The following is a 25,336-nucleotide window of genomic DNA, read 5'->3' as shown; positions in this document are numbered from 1 at the left end:
CAAAACAAATGAACAAAGGCAATAAAATAAAGAGTTATTAAGTGCAACAAAGAGTTAAGCGGCTATATCTAGTTTGTCTGCAACATGAGTTCCCCAGCACGTGGGCACTGGAATCTGCTAGGTTTGTTAAGCAGTGACATCTTTTGGCTCTCGGAAAGCCAGTAATGAATGCAGATATCACCAGAAAGGTTAATCGGATTAATTTGTTTTGTGCTTTGATAATTAGCCCTGAAATAAATATATAACCCCTGCATGCTTTTGTTTCTAGTCTTTCATTAGTATTTGTGCATGTTTGGGATAGTGTATCAGCAGCGGTGTGAAGCACATTGTAAGAGCGGACAAATCACATTCCGGCTCGGCTTTTTGGCTTTGATTTGAAAGGTTAAAGCACAGTCTGCGCTGAAATGATCAAGAGGTTTTCTTTCCCCTGTTGTTTAGCTATTGTTCCTGTTCAGTGGACGAGGGGAGCTCTGGCTGTGGTGGCTGCCTTTACTTCCCGGCCGTCCTTGTGTAAGTGGGGTGTTGGAAGTGGTCCTGCCTATTGAGAGTGTGCAGAGCCACAGCCGTGCTCTCGGAGTCCATCTGACAGTTTGATGGGCAGTAACATTTTGGTCTTTTGTCTGTGTGCTGTGCCTCTAGTTAGACCAGCACTAAGCACACTTGTGTAGCTCTGTATGTCTGTTAAAGGGTCTGTGTGTGTCTGTGTGTATACTTGTTCTCCTCTGTTCTCTTCTCGTCAGTGCGGTTGCTGGCACTTTGGCATTTCATGCCGTTCCTATGGCATTTCTGAATCCAGTGTCCACAATCGGGCAGCCGCTTGGTTTAGGAGCCGAGCCTGGCCTCCTCATCAGTGCCGAGATAGTGGATGGATGGATAGAATGATTTGTCAGCCCCACTGAGCTGAGTAACCTTTTACTGTTAATAAACTCGCCCTTTCCTCAAGTAATGACCTGTCTGTGTGTGTCCAGACTGAAGGAGGGCAATTCTTTAACCTTTTATCAGAGAATGCCTCAGACACTCGCCCTCTTCTCCTCTGTTTCCTCTCAGGATCTCCCCTCCTCACGCATGATTCCTTCTCTTCATCCTCGCCTTCATTGTGTATGTTGTATATAGGTGCAGAGGAGGCAAATTCAGGTCCAGAAAGCAATAAGCCTTCCCAGAACTTTTTCCCTTTGTTGCAACTGCCCTGACACCACTGAGGCGGGTGTGGGGTGATTTAGAGAAGCCCCCTGTTCCAAGCTGTGACGACTCTCTGCTCATGCCACATTCGTACTGGAGGATAGTGTCCACTTTCACTTTTTCCTCATGCCTTCCACTGCTCCCTCAACTACAGTTCCTCTTGCTCCATTCCACCTTAGAGCATTCTTCAAAGTTCCATAAACCTTCTCCACCAGCTTGGTTTCCCATTTGTAAACCTAATTTGGATTATTTAGATGTGTTTCCACCAACATTAATTGGTTCCCGGGTGGAACCCAAGAATTGTATGTTCGTCAGCATAAACCAAGATCACTTCTGTGGGTGCATCAAGCTAAAGAAGCTCCAGAAAAAGTTCAGAGCCACAAATAAATGCATGGCGCAGTGGATCATGTAATACAATTAATATAAGGAAATAATAATAGGAAAGTGCTCTGTTGGGGCTGTGTTCAGTGTGACATGGGGCACGTTGGCAACATTTCTCCACTGATCTCACAGTTCACAAGCTCAGCATGATGGCTCAGATCTCAGAACCATTTAAAGATTCATTCATTCAGTCATTCATTGTTTGTAAGGGCTTATCCTACCTGGAATCACTGGGCGCAAAGCTGTAACACGTCCTGAACAGGACTCTAAACCAGCTGTAAACAGTGGATAAACCATGACTCTGTCATGACTCTCTCTGTTCATCCCTCTGAATTCAGCCACAGTGGCACTAGAACCAAGAAGGCTGTGAAGGAAACCCAAATGGAACCGGTTTAAGAACCATAGATCTTTTGGTAGAAGAGAGCTACCAGAGCCAGGGACCACCAAAAAGCCCAGAATTCATCATACATAATGAAAGTGTGATTGTTAGAAGCTGAATATACATTCAACTTCTAAGACTGAACTTTGGAGGTGAGGTAATAAAATAAGTAAGTCTCTGGAAAATAATGGAAGCTGTACATTAAATACCAGACTGTTTGATTTAGTTGTTGAAGCTCTAGTTTAATATGTTTTCTGCATGCTTCTGTCAGTGTAAAATTAACAGTGTACCTATCATAATCATTTTGACTATAAAGGAAGTGGAATAAATATGATCTCTCATTTTGCACCTAGCTGTATATCTCTGTTACCATTTGTTTAGGTTAATGCCCCTCCCCCAGCCGAGGATTGTCGGCTACAGTACATTTCATGGTGTTTCCCTAGTGCATTTGAACTCTTTGAAGTCTAGAGGTATTATTGTGTTTTGATATGTGCTGTATTTACATTACATAAGTATTTTAATACACATACATGGTTACATAATTTAAAATATAGTTGCACAATGAATGCCCCCTATATTTTGGTTTAAATCTTTTATTGTTAGTCTGCACTTCTGAAAGTTTCCTTTCTTTTTATGACAGAATTTGGCAAAATTAGGGCTGGACAATAACTCAATATCAATATATATTGCAATATAAAATGTTTCAATAACAATGATATGATACTTAAACACATTTTCAATATTTCAGTATACTTTATTTACAGCATTTGACACTGACTGAAGGTCATTACAGGGCACTGCCCAGTTCACGGCCCTCAATTTTCAAATATTAATATTGACAAAGCCAAGAGGTTTATGGTTGACAGCGATGTCACCTTACTCGTTTGTTCTGAGCAGTTTTTCTGGGATTATATCAGAGTTATATCATATCTACTGAAATGTAGAAATATACTGTGGTATAAGTCTTGGCCGTATCGTCCAGCCCTACCCAACACTAGCAAAAATAAATAAATAAATATAGTTTTCTTTTTAGTTCTTCTTTCTTTGGTAATCAAGATATTGCACACAATACTCATGAGTTATCAGTTTTTGTATGAGCAGGTGTTTTTTTTTTTCTCCCTCTTTCTAAAATGATTGTGCAGTAGGGTGATCATTTGGATTCAGCATTACATTTTTGCCTGTTGGCTTGCTTCGGTTATTACAGATGAGGAAACATGAGTCAGACTGCACCATGCTTTTATTACTGCCTGCAGTGACTGTGAATGCTAGCGCTTAAATATGGGCTTTGTCCATTTCAAATTAGCTATCACCTACCATCCTTTTTCATGTTGTTTCAAATCCCATATCAGTTTTCTAGTAGATCTACTGATGTACTGTTCAAATCCCAGATCTTCCACTAGGTACAGACCCATCCTTACTGGTGTTGTTCTGTGCCCCTTATTTATGAGTTACATTCTGCTGAGCTGTTATTCCTGTTTTGTGCACTGTTTAAGAGTGGGCACTTGATACAGTGACAGTTTTCTGTAAACTAAAATGCATGTCCAAATATTTTAGAAGTATCAGAGCGCTTACACATTTGGCACTTATTTATTCAGCACAGGCCTCGGATCCCTGACCATGGGTCACTGTAGCTTTGTTCTCTAATGACCAGAGGTCAGGGGTTTTCTCTTCATCTGGATGCTGTGTGTGTGTTTGTTCTTTGGCCTCAGAATGAGAATATTTTCAGATGATTAGCTAATTAGCGCCTGGTGGAATTTAATGTGGGGCATTAGCCAGGACCCTGCGTTTAGGGTCTTGTAACAAATGGTGCAAAAGAAAATAAACAGTGTGAGTGCAGTGCTGTTAAACGACAAGATACGACTCAAAGCTTGGATCTTGACCTTTTTTTTTGCCGTGATGTTCCATGTGTCATTTCCTTTTCCACAGCTCAAATTCTATCTTTACAGTTTGTTTTTGAGTAAGTGTGAATGGCAGTGTGAGTCATACGTCAGGGTCCTGGATGATGATGATGATGATGATGATGGTGATGATGACCGTGACAAGGGGTTGCTAATTGGTTGTGCTGCATAAGGTCAGTGACACGAGTAAAGCCACTTAGTTTTCTATGTTATGGACAGCAGCTCTGTAATAAATTTTCTCACCTAATATTTTTAATCCTGCTTTTTATTTGCTGTGTGTGTTTGTGTGTGTGTGTGTGTGGCCCATGTTGGAACAGCGCTGGTTTGAGGCCTGTTTCCAGGACAACAGCTCAGGACGTTCATGCATGACGGGGAAGAAGGGGGGGCAAAAACATCCAGACTGTTCAAATACAGACTAATACAATACAACAGTGTTGATTAATGATGTTTTTCCCCATTTGCTCTTGCCTCTTATTTAAAGGCTGTAAACACTGTTTTGGACAAATATTTAGTGAGATGAAAGCAGATGTTTGCAGGGGGGCCCGGTATCATTTACAATAGAGCAATTATGAATTATAATGCTGTTTGCCTGCAAACACATCATTCACATCCAATTATCCCTGACTACAAACGATGAAGTAGTAGTTTAGAGTGATTCTGTCCAAATTCGGCATAAATCAAATATACTGCAGTTTTATATTAATGACTTTACAGTTTAAGACTTTGTAGGTTTGTAGAAAAATGACCCAACTCATGATGAGTGCTGCTGAACTACTGGAAGAGAGTCTTTCGAACTGTTTGTGTAGATAAGATCGTTTTGTTAGACATTTCTACACCAAGTCGTTTCTTGTGTTCTAGAGCGTCTGGATTATATCTGCACAGACATCATCTACATAACGTTTTAAATGCACTTTCAAGCCACGTCAGTAGGCAGTCTGAGACACTGTAGCCAGATGTTATGTAAGTGTAACTGCATCCATCTCGCAAAGCCACATTTAACGACCAAAACCATGTCCAACACTGTTTTACACACACAATACTTGATCTCAGTGAGGCTGAGAATGGAGGAGGCATAGGGTTGGTGAGCAATATTATCAGAAAACAATCCGATTTCACTCACAACGGCAGCCCGTAACTTTACCTCAAGATGACTTGAAGAGGTTTATATGCTCCTTAGGCAATGGCCAATGAAAATTTCCAGTGAAAGCCGAACTTGCCGCAAGGAAAACTGAGCCCTGCCAGTGGAAAAGCGACAAGCTTTAAGCGTTAACCCCAGAAGTGTACTGCAATTTCTGACCTTTGTGCAGCGCTGTATATGTGTACAGTAATCTACACGTGCACTAAAATAAGAAGGTGTGAGGGTCTACCCGTATGTTCTTTAGGTTTCAGTCAGGATGGGCATTATGAGCTGTATTTAAGAGCTGTGCTCCATTGTTCCGCAGGGATCCACACAACTCTAAAGTTGGGCACTGAGGCTTGTTCATCGTTCTGAGAACCCCAGCAGCTTCTAGCTTTTGATATTTGCAAATGTCCTTTTCCTGAGTAACAGCTTCTTGACAGCCACTCGTCTTTTCTCACCCACTGCGTCGACTTCTCGTAGCAGAAGGATGGACAGAAATGCCTCTGGATTCTTTCAGATCTGAAACTAGTGTGAAGCTTGGTTTTTCTCTTGACTCTTAAAAGCAAAAGCTTTATAGTCTACCAGGTCACACACTGTTGTTAGGAGCCACTTTTCCCTATTGTTTTTAATCCCAGTTTTTGTTCTTTTGACCTTGTACAGGTAAATAATCTTATATTAAATCTCAGAAATTCAGTATTCAACATTCAGTAGTGGTCTATAGCTTTAGCTTGGCACCGTTAACTCATAACGATGTGAAGTGTTCAGGAAACAATGTAATAATTAAAAGCTTTTGTCAATTAAAACTGAGAATTGTTGTGTTCCATCAGTACCAGTATAGACTGCACATCTCTCAGCAATATGCAGAACCATGCACACCTTATAATACCATTGTTAGCAAAGCTAATCAGAGTATATCAAAGGAAAGCCTGTCAGAGTTATATTCAGAAGCTGGGACTCATACTAAGACTTTAATCTCTGTAAAACTGCAGTGCCTTTTTTATTTTAAATTTTTTCCCTCCCTTGGCTGTCAGGCAGGTGGATCAGCTGTTCAGTCTGCACCCCTGCCTGCATATCCTTCAGTTGTTTTGATAATATTGCATCGGTTCTGAGTAAGTGAATGAATTCATGAAGAGATTTAGCTTTTCATATATAATTTTTTAACCTTTCTTTTACCAGGACATTCCACCACGTGGGCCTCTCTTTCATCGCATGAAATTAAATTTGCATGTCTCATTTCAGATCGTTCCTGCTAAACTATTACCACTGAATTAAGTATGTATTTTGCATTAGCACAGCCAGGACTCAGGCTTCTAATTAAAGAATCATTTATTGATTAGTCCTGGCTGCTGGAACCACTAATGGAGCCAGCTCTGCCAATTCCCGCATCTTTCATATAGTCCGCGGAAGTGCTGCTATCTCTTTGTCTTGTTCATTTCACACTGATTTCCCACTTTCCTTCTCCACACTTTTCCTGCAGTGCACTGCCAGGGATCTGTTCTTAAAGGCAGATGTTTTCAGCATTTTTTGAATAGATTGCCTTAATTTGGTGCATTGTGGATTGATAGTCAGCCTGTGAGGGTATAGTTTTTATGCTTGGTGTAAGTATGTCCAGCTCATCTGGTTTATGTGGCTCATCATTGATGGGTTTCTAAGAGCTGTGACGCACATTAGATATAGCTAGGGCTGGACGATATGGCCAAAATCTATATCAAGATATATTTCTTGATTTGGGTATGATATAATTTAGATATCACTATGAATAATATTAAAGCAACTGAAAAACTGCCAAGAACAAACAAAACTTGACATTAGCCTCAAACCTAAACTTCTCGGTTTGTCAATATTAATATTTTTAAACTAACTTTAAAAGTGTGCTTAACTAAAGACAGTGCCCTGAACGTCAGTCAGTGACAGATGCTGTATATAATGAATATTGAAGTATTGAATTTTTTTTAATCATATTGTTGTTATTTAAACATTTAATATTGCAATATATATATTGATATTGAGTTATTGTCCAGCCATAGATATAGCTATTATAACTTTTATTTTTTTAACTTTTACCCCGAGCTTCTTTGAAGGGGTTTAAACTCTTTTTGGGCCAATGTCGTAGGCCAAAAATCTCCAGCAAAAACAGAACATGCAGCAAGGAAAAGTGATCTGTGAGAACTGGGGCATGGAGCTGTGTCCAGTCCCAAAAACAAGATGGTAAATAACTTAATGTGAGACTGGACTGGCGTATGAAGTAACTTCATACGAGGCCTTAGTTGATACTTGCAGTTTACAAAATGGATACAAATGCAATGCGGATAAATGGGTCAGGGATTTGTTCTTATATTACTTTAATTTTAATGTCTAAATGAGGAACAAACGCATTGAAAGAAACAAACCGTTTAAACATCACAGTATTAAATTGACTTGTCTGTTTGAGTAATGAGTCAGCACTCAATACGGCAGGTACTCTACACACTGAGGTCACCAACACTTTCTAGTAAGACATTGACTAAAGCAGCCTATATAAAACTGATGCTTATTATTTATTTAATATTAATTATATATATATTTTACATAGTTTCTCCTGAAAAGTGGCATTTTTATGGATGTTTTTTTTTTTTCTGGCAGTGACTGGATATTCCATCTCCATAGCAGCAACACACGAGTATATTAATTCTCTTGTTTACTGCTAGATAAACACTGCTCTGTCTGTATGAGTAGTATATCTGCTAATACACTGCTTTTAGTGCAAGGGATATGAACTCAGAAGCATGAGTAATCAATAGCAGCACTTCGGCGTGTACGTAAGGACTACACAATAGATCCTTCTTTGTCTTTCCAGTGTTAGCCTCTGCGGCACGGTGCGGCAGAAAGGCCACAATGTGAAACACATGCAAATGAGTGCTGTAACAAATCACACAAACGTCTGTTGTCACTTCTTACAAATCGCGTCGCTTTGACGCAGCTTGACGAATGTGCGAGATGTTTTCCTAAAAATCACGCAGGCCTGACTCTTTATTCACACTGGAGACTAATCGGGACAGTTCAGCAATGTGCTTTGTCATGTCACAGCCCCAGGATGTTGCTGTGTAATCACAGTGAGCAGTTTTTGTTTGCGTACCCACTCAGCCCATTTGAAACACCAGAACCTGCAGCTGTCACTCACTCTTCTATGGCACTGACCTGGCTGTTCTCTTCTTCACAGTGGCCTTACAGCTGCCAGAGGGGCTCCAGATGTTTGCCTGTGTGATCGCTGACATCATTGAGAGGTAAGTACACATCACATTTATACTCTCCCCTACACTAACACAGGGACGTAATGTTTGAAATGTATCTTCACCAGTCACTTTACAAAACGATGTGAGAGCTACCGCTTCTTCAGACTGTCCTCCAGTGACAGGGCACAGCAGAATGAACTGTAGCCTTTTCTCTTATAACCGCATTCTTTTCTGTTCATGGGCTTTTTCACCAGGCACATAAATGTATAAAATGGAATGGAAGCATGTGTTTCAGAGTTAAAACAACAACAAAAAATGTTTTTGGATAATATAATCTTATATAATCTTTTCACAGGTGCTCTCTTCTTCCACTGAGAGCTTTAGTATTCACTACGTTGTGTAAACTTCAAGTTTGACAGAAGTAGCAGCAGTAATTGGAGGCAGCGTGGCCTGGCCATATTTAGCAAATAGTCCTTTCACTTAACTTCAAGGCACAGAACTAGAGAAAGACTCGGATCTTAAAGCGAGTTCCAGACTTTTGAACTTTTGTTAGGAAGTATTCTTTCAGCATGTCTTTGAGACTTGTTGCCTCTGTCTGGCTGTAATGAGTGTTACTGTTTCTTTAGGAGGCAGAGAAAGTTTCATGGAAAACCGCCTGCCCACACTTTAGTAAATAGAGTGGAATGTGTTATCAGCCACGCTTCCAGATTCCCCTCCCATTTCCTGCCTGTTCCTGCCATGTTTTATGCAACCCTCCCTCTAATGCTTATGCATGGGAAAAGCTCATGTTTTCCATGTAGATGCCTCATAAACTGCATGTTTATGCTTGAACCCTAGTATTGTACATGACACACAGGGACTGTGAAATAGGATCAGAAATCAAATTTGAATTTTCTCATTGTTTGTTTGTCAGATATTGGAATATATTCACATAGTAAAGTACGTTGTTGTTGTTGTTATAAACTGGAAAAAATATGAGAATGCATGACTAGGGATATATGCACGGATCTGAGCTTTTCAATTCTGATACCGAAACTTAAAGTTGTGTATCTGCGATGCTGAGTCAATACCATTGTTGAATTAATAAACTACTTAAACACTACTGTGAGCCTTTTCTTTATACTGCTCACATCCGGAGCGTTTGCACAAGCGGCTCTTTCTCTAGCAACCAGAGCGTTCGAAAAGGTGGCTTGTGTCTGTTCTCTTATTTTTCTCATCATCTGGAGCATTTCAAAAGGCAGCGCGAGCCTATTCTGTTTTTTACTCCACATTTGGAGCATTCAGACAAGTGGAGCGAGCCTATTCTGCATTTTTCTCGCATCCGGAGCGTTTAAACATATATTGTGAGCCTATTCTTCATTTTTCTTGCATCCGGAGCGTTTACAGAGGCAGTGCAAGCCTATTCTTTATTTTTCTCACATCCGGAGCGTTTAAACAAGTGGTGTGTGCCTATTCTTTATTTTTCTCGCATCCAGAGCATTTACAGAGGCAGCACGAGCCTATTCTTTATCTTTCTAGCATCCAGATCGTTCAAATAGGCGGCTCATGTCTATTCTTTATTTTTCTCGGAATCCAGAGCGTTCGAAAAGGCAGCGTGAGCCTATTCTGTATTTTACTTTGCATCGGGAGCTTTTGCACAATCAGTGTGAGTCTGTTCTGTATTTTTCTCAGATCCGGAGCGTTTACACAAGTGGCACGAGTCTATTCTTTATTTTTCTCCCATCCAGAGTGTTTAAACAAGTGGTCTGAACCTATTCTTTATATTTATCGCATCCAGAGGATTCACACAGGTGCTGCGACCCTTTCCTTTATTTTTCAAGCATCTGGAGTATTTACAGAAGCGGCTCGAGCCTATTCTATATTTTTCTAGGCATCTAATGGGTTCGCAGAGGCAGCGTGAGCCTATTCTGTATTTTTCTAACATTCCGAACTTAATGCACCAGGACTGACTTAAACATTACTTTATTAACTTTGTAAAACAGAATATAACGCATTAAAACATAGATATAAATGTACTGAACCGATCTTTGTGTGTAAAGTAATGCACGTTTCTGCAGGACCTTCGCACAGCATTCAAAATCACACGGGGATTGTGTGTGAGAGAAAGAGAGAGAGAGAGAGAGAGAGTGTGTGTGTGTGTGTGTGTGTGTGTGTGTGTGTGTGTGTACGCTGAGAGCTGGTTCTGTGACTCTAGCACTGTTCCAGTGGAAGCTATTACCTCCAGCATATTTTCTGAAATGTGTCGCACACCTTGTACATGTTGTTATCATGCTCAAAATAGTTTGCCGTGATCACATCTTCAAGTCCAGTATCCAGTGCTTCAAATGAAAAGCCTTTTTCTTCTTTTTTTATTTTTATCTTTTAAAACATGGAGCTGCCTAATTTTCCAATACAGTGAATCAGACCAATACCCGATTCTAGTATCTGATTGGTGCATCTCTATATATAACAGCAGTAGCCATTTTTCCAAGCCAGTGCAATGTCTCCAAAAGGGGATTCTCAACTGAAGTGTTTGAACTCGCAGAGTTTAAGGCAAAAATATCACGTAGTGTACCTTTTGTTTGGTCATATTTATTAAGCTAGGCAACTGTGCTACAAAGCATGCCCACGCAGAATCGGCTAGTCATAAAATGTCTGTGCAAATCTGAATCAAACCATTGAGTTATTACACTCTGGAAAGTATGTCTGCCCATTAGCAGAAATGAAGTAAACATATGGCTTCATTCAGAATGGCTGCGATGTTAAATAGCTGGCAGATGTTTGCAGATATTCGTAAACAAATCGAGGCCAGAATGAATTGCTATTGTTTTGTTTGATTGTGGTCAGCAAAGGCATGTACTTTTCCGTCTTTTCATAACTGTTACTAGATAAACTCAGAGTCTCCATAGATCAAATGGGCATTTCCTACATTATTCATTGGATCGGGTGAATATTCAAACGCCATTTGTTGTTTTGACAGCCCTGTCCAGGCAGATTGCATCCAGTTTACACCTGAAACCTGGCGAAGAAGACTTGGTACACAAGTACACACCTCTCACTCTCTCGCCCTCTGGGGTGGCTTGTGGCCTGACATGGACCATGGACTGTGGTGTGTGTGTGTGTATGGATCCAGTGCAGCTGTGGTGTTGTAAGGAGGCCATTAAATGTGTGAGCATTATCATAATTCCCCATTGCAGCCCGTATCTGGGGCTCAGCAGAAAATTACACGCGATTGCCAGCGCTGGCTGCTATCACCGCCTCACTTGTTAACTGAGGGAAGAGGGCAAAACCATTATTCTTCTTAATTACATCTTGTTACAGCCTGCGTGGAACGTATTGCATGCAAACACTGTCACACTCGCGCTCAAACACACACAAACACTTGTGTACACACACCCAAACAGAAAATTCTGGTGCCAGGGAGGAACACAGCTACAGCGTCTATCTTCACCGCCGTTCTGAAGTGTACACAAGCCGGGGCTAGAGATGCTCTTTACTAATAAACAAATTTGCATTGAATGTAAACAAATGTGTTTACATGCTCTGTATGGTCTTAACACATACTGCATTCTCTTTTGTGGTCAGGTGTGTGTCTGTGAACTTGTTTTTGTGGGTATGTGTGTAGCGCTACTATTTTCAGTCATGTTTCTGTGTCTTCTTTCCTAGGATGAACTTCCCTCTCATATAACCCCACAGTCCTTAGCATAAATACATTCTTCTCTGCACGTCTGCTCAGTATTAATTATACAGCCATCCTGCCACAGAGAGGTGTGTGTGTGGAGAGGAGAGATGGTGTGTGACTGTGTGTCGCTGCTGGCCCTAACTTGCCCCAGGCCTACATTCAAACGCAGGAACTTCATCTGAGTTATGAAAGCAATATAGTGCCAAAATGGCTTATGAAGTTATCAAATGTCTCAGCCACTTATCAGCTTAAGCAGGGCTGCCCAGACTCAGGTTTAACTGACCGAATGGCCTACAAGGTGTGCTGGAGAACGAATGTCCATGAGTGTACACGCTGTGTGATAATCTCAGACCTCAGTTTACGCAGTGGTCAGGACTAGATCCAAAGTTTCCAACAGCCAGGGTCTATGTGTATTGTGACATTCCTCATAGGAATTCTAAAGAGATATATTCATTCATTCATTGTCTGTAACCGCTTATCCAGTTCAGGGTCGCGATGGGTCCAGAGCCTACCTGGAATCATTGGTATGGCCTCAAAATAGGTTCTAAAGTTCTGAGAACCAAAAACAGTATCCATAACCAATAAATGTCATTTTATAATTGAGAAAACTGTCATTAATATTAAGAGTTATAAAAACAGGTTTATAAACAGAATATTTCATTGAACAATCCATTTTTGCTTTCATTCCATCTTTTCTCGTTTGCACTTCTCTCAGTCTCACTTTTGCCTCTAGAACTCTCTCACTTTTGATTAATGAAAGCGGAAACGTATTCTTCAAGAATATTAAACTCAAAATAGACGATTAACTAGAGAAATATAACTCTGAATATTAATGAAAGTTTTCTCAATTACAAAATGATATTCATTGGTTATGGTTTCTTTTTTTTTTATTTTTTTTTTATTTATTTTTTTTTTTTCTTCTTCTTTTTTTCGGTTCTCTGAACTTTAAAACCTATTTTGACACCATACATTGGGGACAAGGTGGGAATAAACCTTTTAGGAGGTGCCAGTCCTTCACAGGGCATAACACACACATTCACTCACACACTCAGACCTACGGACACTTTTGAGTCGTAGCAACGTGTGTTTTTGAACCATGGGAAGAAACCCAGGCAGACACGGGGAGAACACACCAAACTCCTCACAGACAGTCACCCAGAGCAGGGCTCGAACCCACAACCCCAGGTCCCTGTAGCTGTGTGACTGCGACACTACCTACTGCTCCTCGGTGTCGCCCCAAGGAGGTATATGTTTTTGGCCTTGGTCCAGATTTGATAATGCAGCTATATTATAAGAAAAGCTCTTGCAAATAAGCACATAAAATAGAGTTATTGTGTACAAAAATATTAGGCATACAAATCCAAAAAAGTAGATTGTATTGTTTTTTTTGTTTTTTTTTTAAAAATCTCCCTGTGCAGGGGGTTGGTGGTCACAGCATCTGTTATGAGTTCTGTTGAGTTGTGTTTTAGGCGATTGCAAGGTGATGTTTAGGTTAGTACTTGTGAATGTTGTGTATTTATATTTATTTATTATTGTGTGTGTGTGTTTTTACATAAAATAATTGTCACCTTTAATATTATTAAAATATCGATTATGTTAATTATTAATAGTTTAATTTGTTTATACTCGTTGAAATCATCCGTAAACATTGCGGAGCTGTTCTCTTGCTCTTTCTCTCTCGTCTTTAGCCTCAGTTGTGAGGTATCTGTTGGAGTCGGAGCCCTGGCATCTCATTACTGATTGTTGGCCTTCGTGGACTTTACACCTCACCTGCTGAGGAGCGTGCAGCCCATTCTGATTCCCACCTTCAGGTCTGGGTTGGATTCATCCCTCATACCCCTCCCCTCTTCTCCCTCTCTCCCTCCCTCCCTCATTCATGTCTCCCCGAGGCTTCTCGCTTCATCTCCTCGCCAGTGCCACACCCCCCTCATTTCCTTAAATCTTTCCATCTCTTGCGACATGGTCATCTCCTCCTCGCACTCTTGATCTCCTCGTCTCGAGTGTGTGTGCATGTGTGTGTGTGTCAGGGATGACGTGGGTACTGATCGTCTCTCTCTCCGTCTCTCTCTCTCTATCACACTACAGAATTCCTATCTGCCTCTAAAGGCACAGCGTGTCCACACACTCCACCCCTACCTAACCCACACCACTCCAAAGCTAATGAGAGCAATTACTGCCTGCTAATTACTTTCCTAAAACTCTTTCCCCCTCCTGACACCCACACAGCTCTCTATCTCTCCTCCTGCAGGACTTTCTACTTTTCCCTCTCATCTGCACATCTTCATTTCACTTCATTTCTCTGCCGCAGCCAAAGCCCCTCCATTTTGAATGAACACCTACACCATCGAGTCCAGCTGGTCACAAATGAGCACGGAGTTCACTTGCTGAGAAACACTTTGAAGGTCTTGAAGTGGTCGGTCTTCTCCTAAGAGCCTTTAGGCCGTCAGTCGTCTTGCTCATGTGAGTGGAATATTGGCACTGACGAAATGCAGAAAGGTTTTTAGCCAGAACAGATTGACTAAGTAGACCCGCACTGATAGAGATTTCTAAATATTCATTGTGATTCTTCAGTTGCAAATGAGTTTATTGCTTGCCATATGTCTTCCTAAGTTGTTTCTGGTTGTGTTGGAAAAATAGTCCTGCTTCCTGAGAAGCTTAAAAGAATACTGTACTTAAAGCACCTTGTTTTAAACTGTGTCTCGGACTGTTACGCCACATGTTCCTCCTCTTTGACGATGCTAAAATGATTTTTATGGGAATTTTTTATTTATTTATTTTTTAAATCCCTGTTTAAAATATGCACAAGGCCCTTTTTTTTTTTGCTTGATGCAGAGTGATTCTACATAAACCAGAACAGATCTCAGATCAGATATTACGCTTATTATGGTTTAGTTTAATCTGAGTAATTACTGAAGACCAAACAGTGTACGGCTTAAATTCTTATTCATGCTTTTTCACTTCCTATATGTTAGCTAACATAATCCTTTCAATTACCAGTAATTAGGATGCATCCCATGTTCTCTAGCATTTTCTTTCTCTTTTCATGTACAAGAAACTTTAACCTAAATCCCTACGCTGGTAAGATATACCATCTACACAAACTTTAAGCTTATAACGTTTGGCTGGGAACCTTATCCACTGTGAATAAAATTTAAATATACGCAATATGAGGTGTTGAGAGTCTGGCCTAAGGAATCTGGCATATCCCTGGTTAACTGCATGGACAACAGCGGTTATACCCCAAGTTCTGTTGGTGCTTGACTGTTTGTGAATCCTTTACAATTTGTTGTATTCCTGCATTTGACCTACAACTTCATCAGTCCTAAAAAGTAAATAAGAGAACCAAATCAAGCAAATGACAGTAACGGTTTTCCTTTTTTCAAAACTATGTTTATCCTTTATACCAGAAAGATTCATTTTTGGTTTTATCCCTCCAACAAACCTGGTTCCAGCAGCTTTCTGACTTGTCCATGTCATCTTTAGCAAATTGCAGTATTCTATTTGTAGAGCATCGGCTTTATCCTTTCAACCCTGCCATGCTCACCATTGTTTTCAGTGGTCTCCTGATGGTGGACTCATGAAAATTAACATCAGCCAATGTGAGAAAGACCATTAGTTGCTTAGAAATCACCCTGGGTCCCTTTGTGATTATTACACACCTTGATCTTTGTTGGTCGATCACTTCTGGGGAGGGTAATAATGGTTTTGATTTTCCTTCGTTTGTCTACAGGCTGCCTTTAGAGATGGTTTTGTAACCTTTTTCAGCCTGATGAGCTTCAACAACTCTCCTTCCACTTCCACAAACATGTCAACCCAACGATTGAAAACACAGCACTCTGCGTTCACCTTCAAATGATCTGCTAATCTTAAAAGTTCACATATTTTGCCACTCAGGTGTGTAAAATTGGATTGTTGACCAAATGTCTAATAGTTTTGTCTTGTTTGTATACAGCTTCCTTTACAGATATCTTTTGCCTACAGTTTTGTCGACCCAGTGGCTTCTATTATGAAAGTCATTTGTGTCAGTTGGATTTTAGTTCTTAAGTAAATATGGAGAATCATGTCTAAATTATTGTCTGCAGTAATGGACAGTGTGCTGCCATTTGTCAGAAAGCAATTATCTTGGAAGAGGCTGGAGTATTAATTTAGAGGATATGATTGATGAGGGCAGTGCAGTGTACACTCTCACAACACTCAGGTCATGCAGGGTTAGCCTGGGTCATGCTGTGGCATGAGTAAGACCAACTATTACATGAGACTAAAGCTAGTAATTGGCACAGAAAAGCAGCTTTGGATATATACATGCACAGATTGTACTGGATGTGTGTGTGGGTGTGGGTGATTGAGGTCTCCTCACAGCTGTGGGATGAATGTGTTGATCAGTGACTGGCAGTAGACCGGACTCTGGAATGTATTTGGGGATGGGGAGTTGCAAAGCTGGGTAGAATCTAAGCTGATTTAACTGGACAAGGGCTTTAAACTGTAATGAGCACAAGCTGCTCTGAATTACAGCTCTGCTGAATTCCACAAACATATACACAGTCCTTTGAGAACAAACGCTTTTGAATACTTTTGAATACAATACGGCAATACTTAAAGGACCAATCAGATATATTATATATACACTATAAGACCATCATTTTTGCAGACACTTTCTCATCCATCTACTCTGAAATTAAGGATAATAATGCTACTGTTTACTGTAGAAACATGTATCGGTATTGTTTATAGAGAGCACTGATACTCACTATTCTCTGTGTAGTACACAAGGCACTTTTTGGGACACATGAAGCAGAAACTGACACACGTGCTCCGCTAGCTTCAGATCAAATTAAATAAATCATTTAAATCTAAGGTATGCCAAAGAACACTGTGACTGTGTTCAAGCAAGAAACATGCCTAACACAGGTCAGCAGCAGGTCTCAGAAAGTGTATTTCACAAACGTGACAAATAACGTGACGTATATTAGTAAGATTATGCTTTCCTGCTTGTACTTGTTACTGCGTTGTTGACATATTTATTTTATTTATTTACAGAACACTGCTTTAACAAAAAAGAAATAAGTATAGCAATATAAACATCTGGGTTTATAGGCACCTATCTAGTAGTAAAGTTAGACAGAGTTTGTATTGGTATTCAGTATCGGCCGATAATTGAACATCAAATATCGGTATCGGATGGGGAAAAAGTGGTATCGGTGCATCCCTTGTTATTAGTGAGCTCATGTATTGATGTTGGTTATGATGCTAGTTCTGGAACTCTAATGCCACTCCCACTCTACATAGCATGAACGAAGCTCCATCAGAGAACACAGTTCCACTGCTCCACAGCACAATGCTGGTGGGGTTTGTACCTTTTGTAACATAACCCTTAACTTCATGTGTAGTTACTCCAGAATTCGGCTTTTCATCACTTGCTTTTCTGTGAATATTGTACACACTAGACCTGTCCAGCTGTGGGTGCAGTTTTAAGTGGTTGAATGCACTAATTTTACAGGCTTTTGGCAAACGTTATCACAGTAAAATAACTGTCAGTTCTCTGTCTCCGCACTTAATAAACTGAAATAAACACCAGGAGGTCTTACTCTTAAATACACATTATTTCACTGGATTGGATCTGTATTTTTTAATTAGTTCCCTTCATGTGGATATATGTCAGTGCTTTAGTACCTGTTATTTGCATGCTAAAGGTTGGAATACATTTCCCGTTGTTCTTTTTCTGTCCATGGTTTGTGTTCAGATTTACCGTTTCTGCCTCTGTAGCTGTGATATATTTAAACAGGAGATGACTCACTGAGCTTCCCAGTGGCACAGCATTCCAATCCCAGCATTGCTGCTGCTGACATCATTGGGCTCCCAGTGTACACTGCATGTCCAAAGGTTTGTAGACACCCCTTCTAATTAGTGAATTCAGCTGTGCACCCACTGTGGACTTAGTCATTAAGTAGTGCACACACCGCTTGTATAATCTCTACAGAAAAACATGAAATGAAATAGGATTCTTTGGAGTAAGTGCACAGGAGCTTTAGGTTACCATGGTGCCATTAGTGGGCTAAAGCTGTTCTCTTTAGTTTGTTTATGCACAGAAGCTCCAAGTTGTTTAGTTTTGTAGCACTTTTTGGTAATGGCAGATAGCCTTTGGAGAATTTGGAGACATTTCCACCTTAACTAATATGAAAGAGCCAATATAAGTCAATATTGCCCACCTCTGGAGAAAGAATAAAGAATATCCTCATCTCAGCTCATGCTTTGTAACGTTTGGAGTTCTTTCCATCGTCTAAAAACTCCAGATGCCTTTTCTGTGCCGTGAGCAGAGAGAAAGGGAAAGCCTAGCGTACCGGACTGAGACACTTTGTTTTTTCTTTAGCCGTTTACTGACACAGGGGTTCCTTATATATGTTAGACTCGTTTTGAGCACCCGTCACCCATTTATATAGGGTGTTTTAGCCCAGGTGTTTCTGATTTTAGAATGAGGCACAATACAGGGATGCATACACAGTTATTGGCACAGCTTAAGAGCAGTGAAACACAGTTTTAAAAAAAAAAATTATATTTTTAAACATAAAAGCATCAAAAAGATGGTTAAAGATCCCTGGGTATTTCCTCCAAAAGTGTAGAGATGTTACTCTGAAGTCTGGCTAAATCTGCAACTGTGGCCATTTAAGGCCTCGTAATCATCTCCTAACCATCTTCATATAATTGGCTCAGTTATTCTCTCTCATCTCCTCTCTACATAATTGCTGATGTGTGGTGAGAGTACTGCTGCTGTTGGCTGCTGTCACATCATCCAGGTGGATGCTGCACATTGGTGGTGGCTGAGGCAATGTGCTGATTTCCCCAAGATTGTGAAGTGCTTTGAGTTTCTGGAAATGTGCTGCGTATGTGTAACTCTAATTTATGCATTCATTGAATGAATAATGTTTCCTTGTTATTTATGATAACCCAAGATCGGTCGTCTAAAAGCCTTTGCACACAAATACAGGCCTTTAGTTTGGCATTAGTTTATATATCTTATTAATGTGTCCATCCTAAACAGGCAGAATGGAGCTCACTCAGTTTGTAGTGGTTAAATCTGAAATATACCGCATTGTAATACAGAGGAACACAGACCAAAAATAATATTTCCAGTCATACAGCCAAAGTTATGAAGAACGTTGGGAACTCTAACACATCCCCTGTGTCCTACTCTTCCCTTTGCATGCCTGTTGTCCCCCCAGCTGGTGGGGAAACTATATTCAATAGCTATAAGTGTCTGAAGTGATACTTCCTCTAGTGAGTAACGGTGATTACAGTGCTGTGGTGCTTTTATTTCCTCTACACTCCACTACAATGAATGAATGCTCTTGGTCTCAGTATTGGCCTCTACAAAAAAAAAGACACAGAGACTATGGGCTGTTAGGCACTGGTCATTTTCTTTATTTTCTTTATGTAGGCACATTTTCATTTCACAACTAAAACACTCAGTCAAGCATGTGACACAAACCAAAGGCGGAATGTCGCACGCTTCTTCAAAGTTGGTTTAGAGGTCACTTACCCAGGGGCAGAGATCTACACATTGGTCACAGCTTAAACCAGGCCAAGGCCAGTTTCTCTCACTTTGTTTCTAAAAATACTTCACAGAATAGACGAAATAACAACACTTGAGATTCACAAGGTTAGTTTGTCCTTTTTGTGTGTGTCTTAGTAATATGAATATTGCATTTATAAAACCATATGTTTTTGAGACCCCGTGCTTAGGTTTCCTGGGAGAACAGTGTTGGTTCTTTGCTCTTGATTGTTTCTGGTGTATGTATAGGCATGTTTACATTAAAATCATGTGCAGCAGCTCCAGAGCATTCCATTTCAGTTCGTTGTTTCCTGTGTATAAGTGTGTAAGTATGCACAATGATGTGTCTGTGTCCAATTGGGTTTTTAAGAGATGGATCTTGATATTTACAGGCAGTGCATGCATGATAGTCACTTTTGTGTCTACCAGAGGAAGCGCACAGGTTCAGAATTGGGAATGGAAATATGTAGAAGAAATGAAGGTTAGAGAGAAGGTTGACATGTGCTGAAAGAATTGTTTTGTCTTAAATCCTCTGACACTCTGCACTGGTTGTTCCCAGCAGCAGTGCAGGATTGTGGTCAAACATTTGTCTTGATTGTTTCAAATCCATCTCCGGGTGCTGTTCTGAGTGCTGCGGCAATGTAGTTTTGACTTGCAGTGACACTAATTTTGACAACTCACTGTCTGCCTGTCTTTGGTGTAATTGCAGCAGAAAGCAGAGCCATGAACTCATGTCATCCAGTACCTACAGCAATATTAATATCTCTATCAGCTAACAGAGATGAAGAATTACGTGGCCGAACGTTTTACACACAGATTGAAGTGTTTCATACCCCTCCTGCTGACACTTGACACTGAGCATGGTAACCTTTGGCTCATGTGCAGCTGTTCGTCCGCAGATGATGGTGCAAATTAAACTAGCTGGGATCACTCTTTGGAGACACATGGTGTAGTATGGATTTTCATTAGTTTATTGAGAGTGTGCTAGCAACACTATGGCCCTTAACATCTAGCAGCCCCATGCACAAAGCCCATAGTGTTTGAGCATGTGCTTTTGGTTACCATTTTACAACTAGATTATTCTTTATATTTAGTTGGTATTGGTGCATTTTTGTGTAAAATGTGCTTTACATGTGTTTCCCATTGCTTTTAGTGGAATGAATTCCAAATTAAGGCACTGTTTGGCTTCCTGCCTTAGTTTTTACATAATGGCTCTTTCAGATTTGAGAGAAAGTTTAGAACAGTGGTGTTGACATTTGCCCACGCCTCAAATACAATGCCAGTGAAATGGAAAAATGTAGCAAAAACAACATCTGGAAGTTAATCTTGTGCTCTCTTCTTTGTTTGTGTGTTGACGTGAAAAAACCTCTCTTTTCCAAGTGATCTCTCTTTGAAGACTCCATTTAGAGTCGGGTTATAGTCAGAGCCGTGATGTCAGCAGGTCCTGGGGGCATGGCTTAAATAAAAGAATGTGAAACATGAGTGCAACAAAATCGAGACTCAGATTTTTACCCACCCTTAGCAGCGAACAGACATGCACAAATGAGCACATAGCACATACAAAATCACACACACACACACCTGCAGCGGTGGGCATCCAGCCACGACACCCAGGAAGCAGAACAGCTGCAGAGAGAGCAAAAGACATTTGCCCCTTATTTGGATCATCTTATATTCACCACAACACCCGCTATCAGGACAGTGTGTGGGGGGTGGTGATACCCTTCAGTACTTTATCTGTTCTTTGATATCTTTACTAAAGTGGTCTTGGCCTTTCTGAGATCTTTGATTTCTCGGATTGAATTCTGCAAATATTCTCCAGGATTACATTTTTCAGATTTAAAGTTCTATAATGAAGTTTCCTAAATCGTTTCAAGTGCACAATTAATGTCTGTGCACTTAAGACTGAGGGATCATTAGCATTATTCAGAACGAAGGCTAACAGCCAGGGTTAAACATGTGGAGTCCGGCTCTATTTGCCTTGTTAATTTCAGAACTAATTAAGACACTCTTGGTAAATCCAGCTCTGTGAGTTGGAGCATTATCAGTCATTATCAGGAGTAATGGCTTCAGGTCAGAGAATACGCACTGATTAAAGTCTCAGTGGTGCCCACATTTGAAGACCGAGCTCAGCCTGAGGTGGTTTCGGTGTGACTGGACGGGCAGTTCTGAAAGCACAGATATAATATCTTCCACTGGCTCTTTGGGAAATTGTGTGTATCTGTTTGAGACTGAAATGCTGGTGTGATAACAGCACTTCATTTGGCTTCTTTGTGGCGTATGTGGGCTCTTGCATGATTCTAACGTGTCTTCCCTTGTCTCGACCATTGAATGCTGATGAAATTTGTGAAATAAAACTGTAATTCCTACAAAATCTTATGAAACCTTCCAATTTTGCATTTAGTGACCATGTGCTTGAGGACATATTGGGGATTGTTATGGAGTCTGGGTCTTGCAGACGCTTTCGTCCAGTTCGCCATATTTCGCTGAGGAATTTCATGCTGTGCTGCCTTGACATGCATCTGTTCGTGGAGGCATGATACTAATGGTTCAAAACCAGATAGACCAGAATTGATATTAAAAGTACAGCTGTAGTGATTTACCAGCAAACAGTTTACCAGTGCAGTGCGGCATGGTCCAGTTACTAATCCAAACTAATAACAGTCTGTTCCCTGTGTCCACCTCTCATTACATATTGATATCTGGGAAAGAATGAGGTGTTCTGACGAGTTCTGATTATTCAGAGATAATTGACCAATCAGTGGTCTCATCATTTCTAGTTCCACCCGAATGTCCCTTTGTGACCCTCGCATGAACGATGAAGAGGAATCAAATTCAGCACAGGTACTTATTGTTGTACTTGTTGGCCCCTATCCCATAGGAATAAAGATAAAATGATCAGATTTGTAACCACGCTGTATTCTGTACTGCTGTCCACCGCTAAAGCGCTGTGATAGGCCCTTGTGGATGTGTCACATGAATTAAACATTATCTTATTGTTGGACCCCTGCCTTTGGTTGAATGTGTTTATCATTTTAATTAACTCATCTTTAACAAAGGTTTGTTATGGATTTTGGTCAAAACTGATGGAATAGCACATTCAGGCCCAACATGACAAGTTCCATATAAAAATACAGATGCATAAATAAATTGATAACACCATTGAATTTTAAATATAAGCACTCGAATAGCATTACTGAGAGAGAGAGAGGAAACAGAAGTGACTCGACACCAGCAGGGCATCTTATGTAACACGTATACAGATCTAGAAAATGATGGCACTAAATAGAAGACACAAGTGTATACAGTACTGTGCAAGTCTTACTCACCTAAGGTAAATATATATATTTAAATTAATGCCTTCTCAGTAAGCGTGATGCTTGTATAAAGTTGTATATAATCACAGTAAATACAAACAAATAATAATATAAAACAAATAAGAAATGTAAGATTCTATAAAGTAGTAGGTGAGAGTGAGTTTGAAGAACAATGTTTTGTTCAGATTCTCTTTAATCGCATGAATGTGTTAAATCAACAGCACACATTATTTAAATCATTATTTATTAACCTCTGAAACTAGGTATTGGATGGTAACCTCAAATAATACAGACTCCACGAGGAGAGATTTGGAAAACGTTAAACACATTCACAAACAGAATATCACACTGGAGTAATGTTATTTGGTTTTATTGTAATGTTGGCCGTTATTTGTTGTTTGTTTTTTAGCAAATAAACACGTACTGCTCAGCTTAGCTTTTTAAATCTCATAATCTCTGGCGCCTAAAACTTTTGCACAGTGCTATATTTAGTGATTTAGTTTGTATATATGAATGTTTATATGGTGCTTATATTTACATGCCATTAGATAAAATTGAAATATTTAATGGTGTAATTCAGGAAGTTGAAATTAGCACTTCACAAAACACGCACACAGGCATAAGTTCTATTTGCGTATTTTGCCATTAACCATTTCAAGTTTATAAAACGCCATATAAGTCAAATTCAGATAAATATATAATTCAGATACATCAAACTTGGGTAAAAATTAATGGCACCTGTGTAGCTCCATAGAGAATGTTTCTAAAATGCTTAAAAGGGCCTGTCTTTTGACCGCCGTGGTGTATTACTAGAAGCACTGCACTAAATTAAACCAAGCGCCGAGTACAGGTCATTTTCACAGGTTTTAATTACACATCTTATCTCTCATGACTTTTCCTAGATCTGCCCTTTTAATAGCTTAGGACCTTTTCAATTTTTGAAATCATTACTGTGAATGCTAAATTACATTTAAAAAAACGAATAAACTTATGAACTGTATATCATTAATGAATAGGTGGAATGGACAAGTGTAGTGGCCTCTTTTTTCAGTGCAGTGTGTTCTTCAGAATAAACATGGTCCTAACACCATCCTCCCCCTTCCCCCTGTGTAGAGCCAAAGTGTTACACTACTGGAGGCCTTGTCTAGCACCTCAACTTCCATTTGTGACAAGTTTCGCTCATTCCCACGGGCTGTAGCCTATGGAGGTGGCAGGATAAATGGCAGCCCATCTATGGGGAAAAGAGCCTGGCAGGGGCCTGAGCACCTTCCCGTTCCCCACTTACACCACAAAGGATAGCCGTAGATCACAGGACACTAGGTGTATGTATGTGTGTGTCTGTGTCCCCCTGTCCACCCTGGTTTGTGGATCTGCCTGTCTGTCTCCAGTTTTTAAGTAAGTATCTTCTACTGGGCAGAGCAAATAGCATGCCCACATCCGCTAGGAAAATCTGCCAAGGCTTACTTTCTGTCTCTCTCTCACTCACTCTCACTTGTTCTCTCTCTCCGTGACTAACAAGATTCCATACGGCTCGACGTGATGAGTTACCTGCCTACACGGCCGGAGCTACTCTGTCTTGCTGGCGTGAGAACAAGAGTGCAAGAATGAGACTAATAGCCTGAGTCAGCGAGCGCTTCTTGGACTCCTATGCATTCAAAGGGAAATTGCTTGAGTCCAGATGAGTGAGGGACTACATACTGTGATGCCAGTGGTCCAGCTTGTTACTTGACAAATTCTATGGAAACCTCATGTCACAGTCACCTAGCACTTGACCATGAATGGACGTCAATCACTATGGTAACATGGTCCTGAGAATTAGCCTCTCTGATTAAACCGGTCATAACCCGCTGGGCAATGGTGGTCATGTTCATTTTTCCAGAAGGGCACACTTTTTGCTTGAAGAGGAGAGCTGGATGGAGCCCTGTGTGGCTCAGCCCTAGTGAAAATTGCAACAATTTACTAATGGATCAACAGTTCCTGCAAGTTTTGTGTTATTTATTTATTTGTTTAGATCTGACTTGAGGTCCATAAGAGTAGGAGAGGCCTTGTGTTTGAGGGCAAGGAGAGTTAGTTGTGCTGCCATGTTCTAATGAGGTCTGACATCAAGGACAGAAGGTAGAACCTGAAGTAGCATTGATCCGAAACGAACAACAACAACAACAAAAAAGGAGATTACAGACTTAATGAGGTGGATTTGAGCTGAACAAAGGTTTATTCACACTGAGAGTGATATACCTGGTCTGAATAACTGAGCACTCTTAATAAGGACAAGAGAAGCTGTGGTGGCTGGAAATAGCCTGGGGTTTTGTGTAAAAGTCTAGAGCTAAAATTGAGATTATATTTCATCACTGTCAAACGTGTGTCTCAACTTTTGTGGGTTTTCAGTTCTCAACCTCATTTGAACACAGCGTTTGAGCACTGTCCTGCACTGTAAAAAATTGCTGTAAATTTACAGCGAGTCTGCTACAGTATTTTACTGTAAATCGCAGTATTTACAGTAAATTATTGTATTATTCAATTACAGTAACATGCTGTAAATTTGAAATACAGTAGTCTTCCTGTAAAAATACGGTAAATGGCTGGGAACTCTGCTACCAGTATTTTACTGTAAATCACAGTATTTACAGTAAATTATTGTATTAC

The 25,336-nt window shown here is 40.3% G+C and overlaps 1 protein-coding gene across 1 annotated transcript in view; it reads left to right on the top strand.

The window, feature by feature from the left end:
• dph1 (diphthamide biosynthesis 1) overlaps positions 1-25,336 on the top strand; it is a 111,547-nt gene that overhangs the window by 7,835 nt on the left and 78,376 nt on the right. Inside the window, exon 3 of the mRNA XM_066678303.1 lies at positions 8,157-8,220. Coding sequence (XP_066534400.1) covers positions 8,157-8,220 — 64 coding nt within the window. The remainder of the gene's footprint in view (positions 1-8,156; positions 8,221-25,336) is intronic.

The sequence above is a fragment of the Hoplias malabaricus genome, chromosome 1 (assembly GCF_029633855.1).
Source record: "Hoplias malabaricus isolate fHopMal1 chromosome 1, fHopMal1.hap1, whole genome shotgun sequence".
Lineage (NCBI taxonomy): Eukaryota > Metazoa > Chordata > Actinopteri > Characiformes > Erythrinidae > Hoplias > Hoplias malabaricus.
Note: the sequence above shows the minus strand (reverse complement) of the source record. Positions and strands in the feature narration are given on the sequence as shown.